Below are 19,298 nucleotides of genomic sequence, written 5' to 3' on the forward strand. Positions count from 1 at the left end.
CCCCCCCCCCCGTCGGTAAACGAATACTCGAGTACTACTCGAGTACTACTCGAATAGTGACCCCGAACATTCGGATAGTAAAATATGCTACTCGTTGCAGCCCTAACGTTTAGTCATAAAAAACACTTATTTAAATTCTTCAGATCTTTCTGGTTTGCATTCCTCTGCACATTTATTTAGTATAGTCATGGAGCAGACCAGTGTTTCCTCTAGGATTTTTTTTATGTATGAGTTTGAGTTTTATATGAGTTTTGCTTTTACCGCGCACTGCTGTCATGCATGCGCCCTTCTGTGTGTGTGTGTGTGTGACCGCTAGGGATGCACATGATTAAAGCAGAAGTTAGTGATATATTTGTGTTAATATAAGTCTTAAATAGTTATATCTTCCGACAGCAATCACTTACATAGAGTGTTTGGACCGAAACACGGGTCTGTCAGTCACTCTGCTCTGCTCTGAGCCGAGGAGAAAACATTTATCGTATCCTACAGTTTTTATCCAATGAGGAGAGAGAGCGGCATGCAGGGCTGTGTGTGCAGCCAAGGGACGCCGTGAATGTGGCAACGTAGGGACGAGGACTGTTATGGTGCGTTCAAGGAAACTCGTATTTTTCCGACCGTGAAGTGGTACCAGTTCGATCTGGTACGAGTTCACCGGTCGGAAGTTACGAGTGGCCGTTATAGTGACTTTCACCGGTAAAACAGGTCGGAAAAACACGAGTGGGTTGCCTGGAACGCTACAAAGTTGTAAATTGTGACTTGAAGCTGTAATTTACGATTTCAAAAGCCTGCCTGGAACGCAGCATTAGCGAAAACGACCGGACCACTTACTTCTGCTTTAACCGTTTAACCGTTAACCGATAACAAGAACTTTGACCGATTAATACTATCGGTTATTTATAGTTTATAAAGTTTAGAGTTCACGTGCCTTCAGTCATATTTTGCAGCAAAAAGTTACACAGGAGGACTGACAGTATGTGCAGCAGCCCCCATGAAGGAAGATCAGACAATAAATGTAACCTACACGGACATAGATGTGCATCACCTGTAACAACGGCGCTGGAAAAAAAAAAAAAGGACGTCGCTGCTCTCCAGCCTGTTCACCTGCAGCTCTCCTGACAGCTCCACAGAGGAGCTCAGAGGAGCTCTGTTGTTCCTTCAGTCTGGTGTTTGGCTGCACTTTGTATAAAAACAGTTCTAACCTCCAGAGCGCGATCAGCTGAGACAGAGCGCACTGATCAGCTGTCGCGGCGCACCTGTGTATTTATCGGCAAAAAAAAAAAAAAAATTTGAAACCAAATTTTTTTTTGCCGTGCGCCGCAAGATTCTTAATCTTATCGGTTAACGGTTAATAATCGGTTAACGAGCGTCGGTTATCGGTCAGAAAAAAAATTCAAAATGTGCATCCCTAGTGACCGCCAATAACGGCGAAAGAGCGCTATGCGGGGATGAATGAACAGAACGATATTGCCGCTTCAGGTGCTCGTTCATCGCCGTGGTGCTGCTGTGGTACGCCATTTCTGTTTTTCTGCTGCACGTGTTCACAGCTCGACTGTGTGTTGTACGTGTCGACGTATTATGTCATCGATGTAATCGGAAACAACTCGACAGTATGTAGCGTGTGTTGACGTATTTACGTAATCGATTAGGTCGATTAATTGGGACAGCCCTAAAATACTGCTCACCCCTATCTAGAGTATTTAAACTTGATGGTTGCATTAGAGAACAGCAGTCAGTACGTTTACATAACACTTGAAAAAGCCGAATTATTGCCTTAATCCAACTATAACTGTATAACTGGATGTAACATAACATGTACATTATGTCCCCGTGTGGCTTCTCAGTGAAAGAAAAGAAAAGGAAGAAAAACGTGCGATTCAGTGCATTTCACACAGCGCGACCAGTGACCATTTTTTAAAAAGAGAGAGAGAGGGAGAAAGGAAGCCCGTGGACCTTCATTTGTATCCTATTCTCCAGCCCGAACCCGGCCCAGACCGGCGGGTCTGGTTGGGGACTAGTTGAGAATTTATTAAGCTTAGCTTGTTTATATTCAGTTTTTTACTCGGTGACAGAAAAGTCAACAGGACAGGGGGCCGTATTAACGACGCATATCGTTGCATGAGGAGCTCGATTAAGCTGTGCATGTAAACGTACCGAGTAATAGTTATGTATAGAGTGGTGCTGAATCTCATAATTTCATATGTTGTCTTGTTTGTTTAGCAGGCATCAAGTTTTTATGAGACCAAAGACAAATGTCCACATCGTGGACAAATAAAACTAACTAACTAACTAATGTAACATCTAACATGTTTTACTCATGGCAAATGGGGAATCTAATTTGGCTGCGGCTTTTTTTTTTTTTTTTTTTGGTGTAATAGACAAGTCAGACTTGTTTGTAAGATTGTCATGTTAGTTCCACTTGGTTTTACACACTGAATGGGTGGAGCTGGGGAAAGCATTGAAACTGCCAGTAAGGATACTGGCTCTGATCGAATTAAGATATTTTTGCAGTTAATTGCTTGGCTATAAAATACAAATTCCTGGTGTCTGATGTGGTGAAATGCATGCTTGTTTTAAAACTAGAGATTCTGCAACCTTAGATTCTTTTTAATTTGATTAGCTCAACCAGGACAGAGTGGCTTTGTCCTCATTATGAGCTGTCATAGAAGTTCTTAGACTTGTTTTTTGCCTGCTTGCCCTTTGTCACCCCTCTGCCATCACATACAAGTGTGGACAGTGTCTCAGTGGAACACTATCTTAGCGTCTCTCAGCTTGAAGCATTGATGTCATGTTTTTTCTGCCTCCCTACCTTCTCAAGTTTCACTGTGAATGATAGGAGTGATAGGCCACCACCATATAGTTCACATGATGAATCTCCTCCAGCTTTTGTATTCTTCGATAGCTCTTAGTGGATGTTGTGAAGGACCTCCCATCACACAACAAGCCTCCAGGGTTCATATAGAAACCAAAGAGCTGAATTGAAAATGGGCATGCGTGCGTAGCAGTGCTTCACTGAAGGTGAGTGAGATGGAGTGTGATGCGGCAACAAAGCTGGTACATGCATCAGTCTCATGTGCATACACAATTCTTATCACAACGCATGCATAGACCAGAACTTTATTAGTTTTGCACCCCTTGTTGCTAAGCAGCAGTGCATCAAGCACATGAAACACTGGGTTCATGATGACATCCATCTCCCGGGACAAAAGTAGCCACGTCTCTAGACCTGAAACTAGCAACCATGGTAGTGGTAGTGCCGCACAGATGTGACTCTTCATGGTCCCAAAGGGTTACAGTCATTTCATACTTGACACGGTTCACCAGCTCTATGTCGCAGCCAGAGAACATGCAGCCACCATTTGTACAATCTTACAAGGTAAAGCATGGTTTCTCAAGCAGTGTGTGGCACATGGGCACATACACACCCACACACAAGCTTTTATCTCAGGCAGATAGATGGCCTTTGTGTCTGGGGATGGTACAGCAGGGAACATCTGTCCTTGCTGTGTTAAACATAGCGGGGTGGATTTTCGGCTTCACAAAAAACTGAATGTTTTAGTTTTGCTGTAGTTTTTATATATATACAGTATATGGTTAAGTCATTGCAGGCATCTCAGCCTAACATCTTTCAGCATGTCAGAGATGCCAGTGTCTTATCTACAGTAAAATAAAACTTGGTTGCTGAAAAGCGGTGTTATTTTCCCACCTTATGTTACAGTTCTGACAAAGTCTAAGTGGGATGTTTTGGATACATTAAGTACATTATAACCTTCCCTTGGCTTTTTTTTTTGTTTTTGTTTTTTAAATCTTTGAAGGCTTAATGGATAAACAAAAAATATATTTCTACATGGATGTTGTGTCAATAGTGAAAAAGTGTTTCACTTATTTTAAGCGTTTCAAATATCATTAATGGTGGGTTCTGGATGACAGCTATTTATGTCTGTCAGGGGTCGTTGACTCCTGAAGTCATGTCAGAAACGTGTCCGCCTCATTTTGGCTGATGGACGTGTTTTGGAATGTCCCGTGGCCTCCCCGTGTCTCTCCCTCCCTTCTGCCACTCCGTCTCTCCAGGGGTTAAACCTGCGCCTTCTCTGAAGCGGAGACCGGTTTGAACAGGTTTTCAAAGGAGTGCTTTTTTGTCTCTTGTGGAATCCTGGGATAGGGTCATATGGAGTTGTCATTATGTCACATTGTACTACTAAGACATTGAGTCAGCTCTCTGAATCAGAAATGGTCTGTAGTTGCACTCGGTTTGAGCCTTAGTCATAATTTAGCCTTTCATATCAGAATCTCTAAACATGCACAGATGTTCATACACTCACCACTGTGCAAAATGCATCATTCTTTTTTTTATTCAGCAGAGTCTGCTGCACGTGTCTGATCCATAGTGAATGTATGGCCTACATTGGTGTGGCTGTTGTACAATGGTGCCATTTTTCTGCTGTGTAATAGGTTTTTCCCCCACAATGTAAAGTGTATGTCTTCGTCCTGTGCTGTACTGAGTGAGATTTGGGTCAGCAAATGGGGCAGTCTGTCTTTGTACCTGGTTTGACAGTATGTGGAATAAAATATGATAGGTACTAAAAACAAGCAGATACACAGTCACAGACATCAAGTTGGGTTAATTGAGATCTTTTTTTTTTTTTTTTAGGAAACTCCCTCAAAATGTATTGTCTTCACTAGCGTGTGATATTGTAGATTATAACAGTTAGGTAAGTGATTTCATTGGACAAGAGGCATTCGGCTTCTATCGAGTATAACAGCACTGGGACTAGTAACTACCGGTACGGCACTTTTACAGGTGTTAATTATCATCACATTAACAGTTATCCATCTCATATTGTAACAAATTTTGCACAGTGAAGAGATTAATGCACTTCCAGAAATAACATTTGAATTAAATTATGTATGGTTGCCTGCGGCCTTGTACCTCTGACCAAATCACAGCCGTGTGCTCATTATCAGTTCAGCACAACTCTCTCTGGTGTGATACTACAGAGTTTATGTTGAGAGGTTTGGTTTAGCTCTAACTGAGACGGATGATGGATACACAACGATGTTTGAAGCAGACACAACAGGTCCTAATTGTACTTCAGCTATGGTAACTCAAAGTATAAACAGGTTACTTCACAAGATGCACACAGGGTGCTTCTTTCTCATTGGACCTGTACTCAGCCTCTCTATCTTCACTTGATGTCAAAAACGTATTTCACTAACGCAGTAGTACAACATTCACATAAAGTATTACCATGTGATTGTTATGGTAACCTCATCAGCAAAAAAAAAAGGTATATAAGTTGCTCAAATGAACCTACACAGTTGGGCAAAGCAGAGATTTTGATAGTGAAGTGTGCACAACATGTGATTGAATAATAAAAAATAAAATTCAGTGTGAGAGATGACTTGTGGAATCCACCTCTCCTTTCTCACATACAGCCCACATCGGTCCATGTATTACTGCATAAACCTGAATCCTGTGTCATGTCAGTGTGTTCAGACAACTTGTAACTGTTTTCTTCTTCTTTCTCTCTCCAGGGTGAGAGCAGCCATGTCAGAGGAGGCAGTGCGACAAACGCGCAGCCAGAAGCGGGCTCTCGAGAGGGACCATGCGACTGTTTCTGAGTCCCCAGGGGGGGACGGGGACAGCAAACGGGTTAAGATGGAGAGGGGAGATGCAGCCGAAGCTCCCCTGGCTCTGGTGGGATCTGGAGCCGAGGGTGTGAAGCTGAAGAGTGAGCAGGCCGCCAAGGTAGCAGCCAGCATCCTCAAGACTGGGGAAGTGAAGGCCACCATCAAAGTGGAGGTGCAAACTGGAGAGGAGCCCGTCGACATGAGCACGTCCAAAAGGTTAGACAAGGAAAAGATCAGTGTTTGATTTGATGGTGCTCTGTTTCTATTTTATACATTGAACCTCTGGAGTAATATGAGATGTTCAAGTACAGAGGCATTAGAGCTTGTTGGTCATTCAGTTTACATGATACTGTCTAAGGCCATTAGTCTGTCGACAACAAGGAAAGAAATTCTATAAACACTTTGCCTTAAACAGTCTATTCCTGTACACTGAGCCTCAGTCTTGCAGAGTCAGCCAACTTTGTCCACAGTAAACCCTTTGTAAGTATTTCCAGCTGGACAAAATGCACCATAATCTGCTTACAAACCAGTGTGTGTCTGCGAGGGTAGAAGGTGCAAAGAGCAGTTTGCTGCTGTATTTCTGTTACGGTTATGTGTAATTGATGTTGAATCATCACATGGGTTAAAGGGAGGTGACGTGACCTGGTGTGCGAGTTTGTTTTATAAGTGCTTAATTTTACTGCGGGGCCTCGGATCGAGTGCATGCATGCGAGCGCAGTGCGTGGTTGTGCGTAGAGATGAGTCTGTTGGAGTTTCAGGTTTCTCTCAAACTCTGCACCAGCAAGTGGTCTGACAGGAGTCATACAGGAAGTCGCTGTGTGGTTGTCGGCAGCCTGCCCCATTTTGAAAAGTTTGAGGCTCCTGAGGCCTGGGCTCCATTTTCTCCCACAGCAGCACCTGAACTCTGCCTCGCACTTCACACAAAATGAAGGCTATGTGTCACAAACTGGTTCCAACTGGCCGTTGCCATGGTTTCCACATTGGAAGGAGCAGTTGGAGGAAGGAGGGGCCAGGATGCGTGGTGGGTGTGTCACATGACCACACAGAAATGCCTGATGTCATGTGACGTGTTTGGTAGAGCGATAAATACACACAGTGATGTGACGGCAGTTAAAGTGGAACAGAGAGGTGATTCAGCTGCGTGTTGGCTCTGTCTGTGGTGATTCAAAAAGTTGACTGTAAGTGTCACCTTTGGCCCCTGGTTAACCCTCGGCATGTGCTGCTGTGCTTATTCACTGCGAGGTGATGGCATTATTCATGTATATGAAAGACTTTGCAACTTTGTAGAACTGTTTGTGAAATGCATTACAACCCCAGTGTCCCATACCAGATGACAGTACCGTAGCTGAGAGAGTCTTCAGTGGTGCATGTATGAAGCTAAAAATGGCACTTGCGCTGCATTTTGAACCGCACGACCTGCACCTAAATAATGCCTGATTCAGCGGTCCCATAGTGGGGTCAGTGAGAAGCCACTATATCGGGGAAGCATGCAGAAACACTGGACCTTACATAACCAAGCTTGTGTGTGTGTGTGTGTGTTGCGATGCTTGTGTAAGCTGTTCTCAATAGAGTAGTAGCAACCACCACAAGCTAGGCCATGTCATGCCGTCAAGAGATGCCAAGGCAGTCAAAACACTGGGTCACCATCACCATTAAGCTTTTGTGAGAGATAATGAAGCGCTCGATTCCCCTCCTAATGCTACTCGTATCCGCCATAGTTTGTCATTTCATACGTGCGGAATGTAAACAGAGCTGCCGAGGAGAACCACTGCCCCCTCAGGCTTTAGCTGTGCTTTAGGAGCGTAATCTTTCTCAGAATAGCAGTGTTTTCAAAGTACCAGGATGTCGGACATCTTTCTTTCTAAATTTGAATAGAAACGTATCAGGCATGTACATTCCAGGAAGTAGCGGCGTAATGTATGAACACGGTTCGACTGTGTGTTCTCAGCAGCTGGATGAGGTTATGTTTGTTGTGGTTTGTGTTGCGAGAGTTTAGTCTGCTGATAATCTCCTCTCGAAATGCAAGCATAAACGAGTCAACATGGTTATTATGATGTAGCCAACCCTGTTGAACGCAGTGTCTGCTGAGAGGGAGCAGTCGGACAGCTGTTAGGGAAGACAGCAGAGAAGTGTGTCTGAAGACAGGAGCGTGCCAGAGGAAGAAAGAGTGTGAAGAACTGAGTCAGTGAGTTGGAGTATAAAAGATGAAGTAAGTAAGTAAGGATGGGGGAGGGTTGTGTGAAGTGGTGACTGAGTGAGAGGGAGAGTGTACACAATAGGTTGGCTCCTGGCCATGTATTCCCCTCCCCCCTCACTGTCACCCTCTCCAGTGTCTCCAGCGGACCTCCGCTCCTCTCAGCTTGTGACTCTGATGTCGGCAGCTGGGAGGGTGGGGAGAGCCGAGGCCCAGGCTGTGCCGATCCGGCTAGGCCACAGGCCTCAGACCTCCCTACAGAGGTAGGGGAGGGGTGAGGCCCTGTCTGGGTGGTAAACTGGGCCTAAGCTTGAAGCTCTGAAGCCTCTTGTTCGACAGTGCCTGAACAATTATATAACTTTGCTGCATGTGTGCACGCATGGCTCTACATAATGACCCCAAACCTCTACCTCTGACACATTGTCATCATCGTCCACCACTACCGCTACCGACTTCTGTTTTCAAAACCCCACTGGTTCACCTCTATCACAGTGGATCCCCACTGTGATAGAGGCAGATTTATTCTACCGCCATCGTCCATGCGCCGCAAAATTACAACTACAACTAACCCCTACTTCTTATCCCCACCCCGGATTGATGCACATGTAGCTTGCCACTAGTCGCCTTTGTTCTTGGTCCCCTGAAAAAAACACATTTATCATCTTATCAAAGCCTCTAGGCCTTTTCCTTCTTTTAAAAAACAACAATGCAATTAATTTGCCCTTTGTTTGCATGTTGTTTGTGACTGACTCTGCTGTGTTTGTTGGGAGGGGAGGGGCGGAGGTCCGTCCGTTTTACCTTTCGCTAGAGATAATGGGTTGTTGCGATCTTCCCCTGTCGCCATTACTCCATTATTGATCTCTTGGTTCTTGTCTGCTTGTGTGTCCTAGTGCACACTTGCACTGCAACAGCCAAGATAAACTCGCAATTATGTATCGCCATCTACTGGGCTTCAGACAGTACTACAAGTTGGTTGCAGTTGATGGTAATTGCAGTGTTCCAGAGTGAAAAATTATAGTGCTGAATCTTACTTGTTTGATGCAACATGATTAATCGCTATGATTCTTTTCTTTCTGTCAATACGTCTTCCCTCAGTGACATCAAGAAGGAGCGACAGCCACCATCGCCAGATGATGTGATTGTGTTATCGGACAACGAGCCATCCAGTCCGCTCATGAACGGCCACTGCTTCACAAAGACTGACACAGATAAACTCATGGTAGGAAAACAGAATTTTTAAAATGTTGGATACAGATCAGTTTGGAATTGTGTCCGACACTCCTCGTGCTCACCGGAGGATAGTTACTGAGTTGGAAGATTAAAGAGGAAACACACAAATAACTGTTGATTATAGTTTCAAAGGTAATTTTAAAGGCATATTTCTGGATTAGTTACGACTGACATTGTTTTAATCAGTTACTCTGATTTATTGACTATAAACCCCGCAAGTCAGCCTCGTTACCCCCTGTCTAATAAACAAGCACTCAAGACCAGGAAGCAATTAGTATGAACTTCTCCTAATTGTCCTCTAAGATGCTATTTTCTGCTCTCATGGTGAATACAGAAGAGCTCTCCTGAGGAGAGGGAGCGCATCATCAAACAGCTTAAGGAAGAACTGCGACTTCAAGAAGCCAAACTGGTGCTGCTTAAGAAACTACGACAGAGCCAGATCCAGAAGGAGAGCACTGTGCAGAAGGTAAAAAGCCCAAGAGCAAAGAGAGAGGCTTATAGTTCTTAAATGATCTTGTTTTCCAGTCCACGCTTTCAATGAAAACTTTAAAGCTGTATGTACTTAAAAGCAATAAGTTAAATGCGCTAAAACTTTTCACTTATTTCTAGGCATCTGGTTCTGTAGCCACTCCTCCTCCTTTGGTAAGAGGAAGCATCACATCAAACAAAGGACCCCTCCAGGTACTTAATACAAAATCAACCTGCTCGTGTTTTGATTAATGAATGTTGTGCCTCCACCACATGTCTTACTGTGGTAAGGTGGAGCAAAGCTGAGTTGTTCTTCCGTAGTCATTTCATACATGAATGTATTCTTTCTTCATCAGGTGACAGGTCGTAGCTCAGGCACGGTGATCCCTCCTCCATTAGTGAGGGGTGGGCAACACATCCCGTCCAAACACAACTCTCAGATTGTTATGCCGCCTCTGGTCAGAGGAGCCCAGGTTAGTATGTCACGACATTGTCTCACATTTGAAGTCCACCCAATCGAAAGGCTCTGTCAGTTTATTAACTTCTCTTCTCGTGTCCTCTTTTGTGTGTGATGGCTGCTTCTGCACACGTTCTGTTCTCAGCCTATTGCAGTTACTCCTCAGCAGATAGCCAGTCTACGTCAGCAACAGCAGCAGCACAGCGGCTCAGGCCCCCCTCCACTCTTGCTCGCTCCCAGGGCTTCTGTGCCCAATGTCCAGGGCCAGAGAATCATTCAGCAGGGACTCATTCGGGTGGCTAATGTGGCCAACAGTAATGTCATGGTCAACATCCCTCAGGTGAGGACATTATGTAACGATTATTATGTGTTATTACAATCAGAGACAAGAGACATGCATCTAGATTACACTTTATTGCTGTCATCCCTTTGTACCGTCCCCTGAAGCTGATGTAATTGTTTGTATCCAGGCCTCTCCAACCAGCCTAAAGGGCTCTTCGGTTTCGCCCAACTCGAACATCAATGACTCCCCGGCCAGTCGGCAGGCGGCCGCCAAGCTTGCTCTGCGTAAGCAGTTGGAGAAGACGCTATTGGAGATACCTCCACCCAAACCCCCTGCTCCCGAATTCAACTTCCTTCCCTCTGCAGCCAACAATGAGTTCATCTACTTGTTGGGGTTGGAAGAGGTGGTGCAAAAACTTCTGGAAATGCACGGCAGGGGTGGGTACATCTTCACGCTCTGGTAGCTAGTTTGAGGACGCTGAAATGCAGCGGTATATATCTGTTGAATGTAAAGGCACATCAAGCCTAAAGGTCTCTTAAATTCATTCATCACACAGGTAATCTGGGCCCAGCTGCTGCAATGGCCAGTTCCATTCCTAAAGAGCCATACACCTGTGCCCAGTGTAAGACAGACTTTACCTCCCGCTGGAGAAAGGAGAAGGCCGGGACCATCCTCTGTGACCAATGCATGTCGTCCAATCAGAAGAAGGCCCTGAAGGCTGAGCACACCAGTCGACTGAAGGCAGCCTTTGTTAAGGCACTCCAACAGGAGCAGGAGATTGAACAGCGTATCCTCCAGCAGGCAGCCTCCTCTTCCTCCTCCCCTGTCTCTAAATCCACCTCGTCCTCCTCACTGTCCAAGAGTGAGGTGCTGGTGTCTCAGCAGTACAAGCAGGTCAGGGCTGCCATGCAGCACAGATCTGTGTCCTCTGCCCACCACTCCACCATTAAGCATGTGAGTACGGCTTTTCATTGTGATGGACAAACAGTGGTTTGAGTTTAAAACCTTGTGTTTTTGTAGAAGTAGCCTGCCAATGCTCCTGTTGTTTTGTCCATACAGAGTCAGCTGTCACACAACATCCAGTCCGTAGAGAGGTCTCGTGGTGTGGTCCACTCGTTCACCTCTTCCTCTCAGCTGCAGAGCGCCGTGACAGCAGCAGCGCTGGGCAGCAGGCCAGGTAAGCATGCTGCAGCACGCCTGCTGCAGCAGGGGGCAAAGGTCAGCGCCGGCGGCAGCAGCAGCGGTAACCAGGGCAACGTGGCTGCCTGGAGGAAGCAGAGCAGCGGCAACACAGGTAAATAAACGTGAGACGAGTTTAGACCGAGATCGTACTCCACCCGCTCTCGCTTTCTGCTCCTTTTTGGGGTAATCACTCTCTTCTCAGGTGGAGCCCTCTCTTGCACTGTCACTTCTTATCCTTTCTACCCATTCCCTCAGGTTGGGTTCTTTCATTTTAGTATGTAGTATTTATAGTTCTTGTGTCTTTTGGCTTTTTTTTCTTTTCTTTTTTTTAAATCCCAAAAGATCGAATTATAGTAAAAAGGAAAATAGTAAGAAGTTTTTCATCCTCACTCACCTCACACCCAATTTTTTTCCCTTTATGTTCTCCCTACTAGGGGTGTCAACATCTACACGTGTAAACGGATACACGGATAACAAATCATAACCGTTTAGAAAAATCAATAATCGTTTACATGCCTTTTTTCCCTCCTCCTCCTTCATTTCTCACCAATATAGTATTTTTAGAGGTGGTAACGTTGCCTGAAAGCTTCAGATAATAATGGAACTGCGTGTCAATCCCCCCTCACTTTATCTCCGCGTAGCCTGCCCGTCTCTCTCCAGCTTTCCTTTCAAAATAAAGGCTGAGGGAAAAAAAAAACAACACAGACTCCTGTCCTGCGAAGGAGGCTCAACATAGCCAGGCTTTGTGTTCATGTTCCTGCTCAACAAAATCTCTAGCCCCGCGGTCCCCCCGGAGTTAACACGGTACTACGAAGCTTATCAACTTCTGACACTCAGCTCAACAGGTGAGCAGCGGATTCCCTCAGCTGAACATCTGCAGGCAGAGATGCTCAGTGCGATCTCTCTCTCCGTACAAACGCTCCGTTCTGATCCAGATCCACTGTCAAAGTAAAGGTGACGCCAGCTGTAAATGAGTTAAATAGTGAAACAGCGGAGCTTTTATAGCAGGTTATGAGCTAAGCCTAACGGCTGAAATACACTGGGAACAACCGCGACGCGAAACGTGTGTTGCGCGTCACCCGCAGCAGCTCGCGCCCATTTAGTCAATGGAAGCTCCTTCACCGACCATGTGAGCGACGCGCACTCCAGTGGCCGTCACGCGGCGTCTCTCTTCTTTTTCGCGCCGGGTCTATTTTATTTCCTCGTCGCATGGCTACGCGGCCCTCCAACAGGTAGAAAACTACAGAGAACTGTGTATAAAACGAATATATTACATTTAAAAGTGATTAAAATAAATGTCTCATGTACCAGAGGCAAAGCCAGTAGCAGTGCAACATTATGGGGTTTGTTTTGTTACATTGTGAACAGTTAATTGATACCATTTAATATAGTCTGCACTTGCAAACCCTACATAGTCAGCAAATTACCTGTGAAAAAGGTACTGTCAATCCATTTTAACAGGAGGGATGTAAAAATGTGTTGAGATACATAAAGTGCACTCATTTACTGTAGGCTTGACAAGGTGAAGCTGACAGCTGCAACAACAAACACAGTGAAGCCTTGTCGCGTCGCGACCGTGCCTGGTGTAGCAGTTAAAAAACTCCGCTCCGCCCCACTTACGTATCGCGTCGCGGCCGTTCCCACACTTCCCAGTGTACTCCTGGCGTAAGTTACCATGGTGATCTAGTCGGGTTAAAAGAGACCCACTTTTAACCCGACTAGATCACCGACTACATACCGAGTCACTAACCCACTAAACTCGCCTCACCCCTCCGTCGTCTTCTCTCTCTCTTCACGCTCTGCGCCGGTGGGGTGCGTTCACGCTCAGCACAACGTCTGAATGGAGCGGAGCCCCAGAACCCCCAGAACTACATTGATTTTCAATCATGATTCCAGCGCGGCGGCAGACAATTTTCAGCCCCCCCCCCCCCCCGCGCGATAGAAAGAGATCATAATCTCCCGTGTAACCGGGTACACGTTGGTTAGAAGCCCAGGTTACACGTGTAGAAAAAATTGTAAACGTTGACACCCCTACTCCCTACCCGAGTCAAAATACTGTGCAATATTAGAATTGATATACCAGCCTGGTGTTGGTAATATCAAGGGCTGGATATTGCCACAGATTTCCTAAATTAATCCAATTTTGATTCACAAGATCCAGATTTGATCAGATTTTGATACGGTCCAAGTTGCTTCACTGACAGTATCTTACAGTAACTATTCTCACTAATAGCACTAATACTGTAAACCATTTCTCTAACCTGGTGCAAAACATTCATGTTTATATTATGAATGGAAAAAGCACAGATAGCCAGCACTCAGCGTTGAAAGCTGTGTTGCTGAGACGCGTACGTTGTGGGCCCCTACTGCCTGGATTAAAGAGAAATTAAGAGGTTATACCCCTCCCTTAATAACACAATCGGCCCGTCACACCTATGAGTGCTGGCTGGTTTTTCTCTGCCTTTTTCTTGCCGTGCACCTGGACAATTTGGACTTGATACTGTAAGGAGTGTGCTCACTTTCTCTTTGAACTTGTTACATTATGAATGGACCTGCATGACCAACAGTATATCTGGTGAAATCAGTAGATGTACAGCTACATACATATATAGATTTACTTTGATCCAGTTTTAGAGTTTTTCACTTTAGTTCATGGTTTTTGAATTTTTAGTACAACCACACACCAGCCTTTAGACAGGATGGTACAGTTTGTGTACCATAGAGCTTTGCACCTATGGTGCATGCTCACAATTTGTGGCTCCTCTCAAAGGTTACTGACCATTTCATTTGTTATTAGATCTCTTGCATAACACAGTTAGTCATCACTTCTCACTTAAAATGCTTAAAAATGTTAACATTTCAACTGGATTTTTTTCTCTTTATTTCTTCATTTTGAGAAACACAATTGTCATAGCATTGTTTCGCTGTCACTGACAGCTCTACACGTACACTCACCTGACCAGATGCTGCTTTTTCAGCTTTTCACATCCACAGGAGATTGTAAAAGACACATTTTAATCAATATTGGATTACTCAAGTGAAGATTATAATCAGAAAACAGTTGTTTTTTTCAGTCCAGCCCAGGTAATATCCAGTATATTGACCGGTGATTTCTTTGTTTCCTCACAGGTGTGACTATGGCCTATGTGAACCCCAGCTTGTCTGCCCATAAGACCACCTCTGCTGTGGAGCGTCAGCGAGAGTACCTGCTGGACATGATTCCCTCCCGTTCTATCTCCCAAGCAGCCAACACATGGAAATAATGCAATCTAACTCTCTCCTGATACCACAACTATTACCCCTCTTAATATCAATAACAGCCATTCACATATTCATTCTAATCCTTTCTATGGACTTCTATGCCTCTGGCCAAAATGGTGCAGGGGAGAATCAGCCTCTTTTTTGGGGGGATGGAGACATTTCTCCATCTCCTCCTCAGATCTTTCTGCTACCATCTTCCTTACCTGAGTCCTTCATCCCCAGTATGGAGTCAGGCTGCAACAGCTTGGGCTTTTGGGATGTGAGGAGCTTGTCAAATAGAATTTAGGTACCTTCGTGAGGTTTGGGGTAAACTTAGGCGTATACAATTTTACAAACTTCTCCAGTGATGTTGCCTCTCCCTCCCTGTATATTGGTTGACCCTCACTGTTGTACCAAGAGGAAGCTGCCACAATCCTCGAGCTCCCCCGCCTCTGGATTTGGCAGGGAAAGAATAATAATCACTCTTACACACAATAAAATTCGCCTTACGTCCTGCCCCTCTTCAGTCTGAGCCAGTCAGACTCAGGCCCATGTGGTGGCTGAACCGAACTCAAGTGAAGACCTCATCACAGGGACTGTGGTGGAGCTCTAAGGACCATCCACGAAATAATAAGAACTGCTTCAGCTTTGCAAAAATGAATAGAATAAAAAAGGACTGTAAAAAATGATCTCTATCAGCACACAGACTGCCTCTTCTCTCTAACCAACGCTGTGTATAGTAGAGAAGTTGATGTGTGTTGGATTATTTTGTATGGCTGAATGTTAGGATTTTGTCTTTTCTTCTGTAAGTCATATACTGTGTTTGGAATATTGTGCTCCCTGATACTTTGGAAGTGGCCTCTTGTCGAGGTCTGAATTTACAGTCTAATGTTACTGTTGAGGTGGTTTTACATCTGCTGGGTTCCATGTTGTGGCCTACTTTTAAATACTTTGTTTTTTCTAAGATGAAGAGGAAGAATAAAGATTCAAGGTTCACCAACTCATGTAAAAAAAAACAAAAGCAAAGGTGGAGCATATGTTGGAGGACTATTCGTATGAATATTGAAAAGAAAAAAGAAAAAAAACAAACTCCCAAAGATCTAGTGGAGCCCAAATGGAATCCCTTCTGCTAGAAGGTTTCTAGTTTATTTGAACCCTCTCTGGATATAAACATGAATTCATGCTAAACTGAGGGGGTGTAAGGAATGTCATATTTTTGACATTGTTTTGCTTTTAGTCATAGGTTGTGGTGCATTATTTTTCTTCTATAGACAAACTGTCTCTGGGTTTATTTATAGGGTCATGTTAGTAAAGATATATGCTTATGCCCTAAGTTTGAATGGATCTCCACATACAATGATTTGTTTTCTCTTGTGTGTCCAGTGGCTCCCACTCACCCTCCGATTGGTCTGAGAGAAGCTGGACAGCTTTCAGAATGTAGTTATGCAAAAACCCCTATAGCAACAAATTACATGAACTTCTTAGTCTTTAACATTAAGGTGTGTATGATTTTATGTCAGGTCCTTGAATTGAGCTAACTATGCCTTTCACATGAGCTATAGTGCATTTTTTTATCAGGTTGCAGCAGCACAGGATAAGCTAGTGATGTACAATATGTCCTACATTGAACCGGGGGCATCCCCATTGCTCATAGAGTTCAGTTAACTGACAACCATGTGCTGTCTTTAATTTCAGTCAGTGGGGTGGTCCAGTTTCTTTAACCCTACCACACAGGCAGTAGCAATGGTTTTACATTAATTGGTCTATTGGAAAGTGTAGCTAAATTGAAAAATATGTTAACATGTTGAATTTAATAAGAAAAAGTTAAATCTGGATGTTTTGCCACAAACCTGGCTAATCAAAGAGGCTGACCACCCTATCACGGCCCTATGAGTTATCGTCTCAATATCCTGTATCTGTCCATTTTTATCCGTTTCACATTAAAACAATAGTGTTGAATATCTCATCAATGTGTATTTGCAAACCTGGAGTCTTGCTGTCCTGTTGTCTTGTCTTGATTTCCTAATAACATCCATGATGTGATAAATCTAATGTGACATTGTAAGGATTTGTGTCCTGTATCCAGAGTGCACTTGTTTAGCTCACTGATCATTGTCAAGCTCCATTCTGAGAGATGGTGCTCTGCATTAGGTAAATGGGTATCAGCTGAAACGTACCCCTCTGTGCTGGGGTATCATCACTGTACACATGGGTTTCATTTAGGACGGTGCAACAATACAGTATGTGCATTGCTGATAGAAGTACAAGCATACAAAGTTTAATTTAAAATCGCTCGAGATTTTTGTGTTTCTGTCTCAAAGTAGCATCGGAAATCTTCCAGGTTGTCTGTACATTCCTGACAGGCAGATGGTAGCAGCCCGCGTCTTGTGGATGCAAAAAAAAAAAAAAAAAAGCAATCTGGAATGAGCCTATCATTTGTGCCCTGCTAAGTGTAACCCTGTACTGTCCTGACTACTGCCTGCTGCTGCTGCTGCTGTTTGACAACAATATCACCATTCCGTTTGATTGGGGTTGAAACGCTGCTAAAAGGCAGTGCAGCCCAAATGGAAAAGAAAACAATGTATGAGAAATATTTTTGTTCTTTTGATTTTTTTTTCTGCTCTATCAAATAATAATAAAACTAATTTTAACCCCTCTTTCATGACTCCTTTACGAGTTTGTTCTCATACAAGTGCACACATGCACACAAATCCCTGTCCTGTATTTGATCAGGGTGATGTGGACGCAACAGAACTACCAATCAGATGCAATAGCAGAGCATTTATGTCTGATAATCTTGTATTAGGGGTGATGGTATTAATGCAAGGCCTTTGTGCTGGATTTCATCACATGCAAGAGCTACCTTTGTTTTAGTGTCTGTCCCCTGCACTTAAGCATCTCCACAAACATGAGTCCATTTGCATAGAAACACTATCCTTTCAACGGGTTACATCATCTGTCTGTGAAAAAAAGCAATTACAAAAGAAATCTACAGAGCACAGTTTGAAGTTCTCGCACTGATTCACCACTATTCTGACTGAAATGGTAAGATACCAAGACAAAAGTTATTAACATTTTCCAATTATTACACAATTTCATTTTCTTCCAGTGGGCACAGAACTCAAACTTCAGTCAAACAACTAAACCACTGAACAGAAGTTTATCTCTCTGCAAGTAACACACAACTGAGTGTGACATTTTATATAGCTAATAGAAGGGACCTGGAAAAAAAATGTAAACCAACTCTTAAATGCACAATTATAATGGCTTTCATGTAACAATAATTGCTTTTGCTCTCAGTTGTCGATAGGAAAGGAAACATAGTGGCTGAAACATTTTGTCTTACCTGTATTTTCAGTGAATTTCTTGAAGTGAAAGCTATTCTTGCTGATGGTGATAACATACAAACAGAAATAGTAGTGCCCCTAGGTGGCAGAGTACACCAACATCCAGTTGTCTTCACAGGAATTAGATCAGGTACATTTGTGTAATGTTGTGGAAAAAACATAGACTGTTAAACAAACAAAGCTCTACATCCTCATCTCTAATATAAAATGAAGTGTTTGTGGAGGTGTACAGAAGAGTCATTAAGTCAGAACAAACTGGTGGGAGAAACTGACACAGACCTTTAAAGAAGAATGTGAGCTATTGTTCATTGACACGACCCACTTACATGTATGAGCTTCATTCCTTGGCAGCTGCACGTCCTCCCTGAGATACCATGAGACATATTGTCTCTGTGCCTTCTATGTGTGTGTTTTACTGCAGGTTTGTGTGTTAATATTGATATTTTTATGATAGCAAGTGTTTCCCCCACTGCTCTAAATCCATATCATTATTCTACATAGCTACTGTTGGTGTCATTTACAGACTCTTTCATATCAAACATGATATGTGTTTGAGCTGTAAATTGTTGCTATGAGCTCACTCAGCTACTACAGTTTTTAAAAAATATATATATTATGTCACTTTAGACACTGAGCCTCACCCACTATCATATAGAAAAGGTGCTGATATTTGTGATTTCACCGAGCAGCCAAGTGTTTCCTCGCTGTGATGCTTGCTCTAGATTCTACATCAAGGGATCCTTCTGCCACTAAGGAGTAGCTATGCGTGAACTTGCGAGTGTGTGTTTGTGTGAATTTGAAGGGAGGGAGGATGGAGGATGCACCCCGTATGACTGAACGGCTATGATTGCGACAGCCTGAGCCAATCAGCCGCCGAGCACCATGCCTCCTGGTTCTTAATTGGCTGGCTTTCCCGGTGAGCGCAGCTGATCCACACAGCCAGCTGGGTTTTATCAGAGAATGAGCCGGGGCCACGGTGGGAGAGAAGAGACAGAGAGACAGAGATACCGAGGCAAGATTCAGCGTAGAGTGTGTGTAGCAGTCAGTAATTATCCTCCAGTGTCTGAGCCAATCAAAAGCCACAGACCATTTAGATTCCCAGTGTGCTCTCAGGAAAAGCAGTAGGCAGTGTGTTTATTGAATCAGAGAGAGAGGGAGAGAGACAGAGAGAGAGAAAGAGAGAGAGAAGGAACGGAGGTGTTCTCCCCGGAACGAGACAGTTCCTCTTTTCTCACAGTCGCCAAAAACGTGCTTGGTAAAAATAAACAG

The 19,298-nt window shown here is 44.0% G+C and overlaps 1 protein-coding gene across 2 annotated transcripts in view; it reads left to right on the forward strand.

The window, feature by feature from the left end:
• Window positions 1–17,328, forward strand: part of gatad2ab (GATA zinc finger domain containing 2Ab) — a 38,530-nt gene extending 21,202 nt beyond the window's left edge. For both annotated transcript variants that reach the window (XM_083970978.1, XM_083970977.1), the window contains exons 2-11: window positions 5,533–5,844; window positions 8,918–9,041; window positions 9,387–9,518; window positions 9,662–9,733; window positions 9,877–9,993; window positions 10,123–10,317; window positions 10,448–10,697; window positions 10,817–11,214; window positions 11,320–11,554; window positions 14,572–17,328. In XM_083970978.1, the coding sequence (XP_083827104.1) occupies window positions 5,546–5,844; window positions 8,918–9,041; window positions 9,387–9,518; window positions 9,662–9,733; window positions 9,877–9,993; window positions 10,123–10,317; window positions 10,448–10,697; window positions 10,817–11,214; window positions 11,320–11,554; window positions 14,572–14,705 (1,956 nt within the window). In that variant the 5' untranslated portion in view covers window positions 5,533–5,545 and the 3' untranslated portion in view covers window positions 14,706–17,328. The remainder of the gene's footprint in view (window positions 1–5,532; window positions 5,845–8,917; window positions 9,042–9,386; window positions 9,519–9,661; window positions 9,734–9,876; window positions 9,994–10,122; window positions 10,318–10,447; window positions 10,698–10,816; window positions 11,215–11,319; window positions 11,555–14,571) is intronic.
• The last annotated feature ends 1,970 nt before the right edge of the window (window positions 17,329–19,298 follow it).

Source organism: Trachurus trachurus (assembly GCF_905171665.1).
Source record: "Trachurus trachurus genome assembly, chromosome: 4".
NCBI lineage: Eukaryota > Metazoa > Chordata > Actinopteri > Carangiformes > Carangidae > Trachurus > Trachurus trachurus.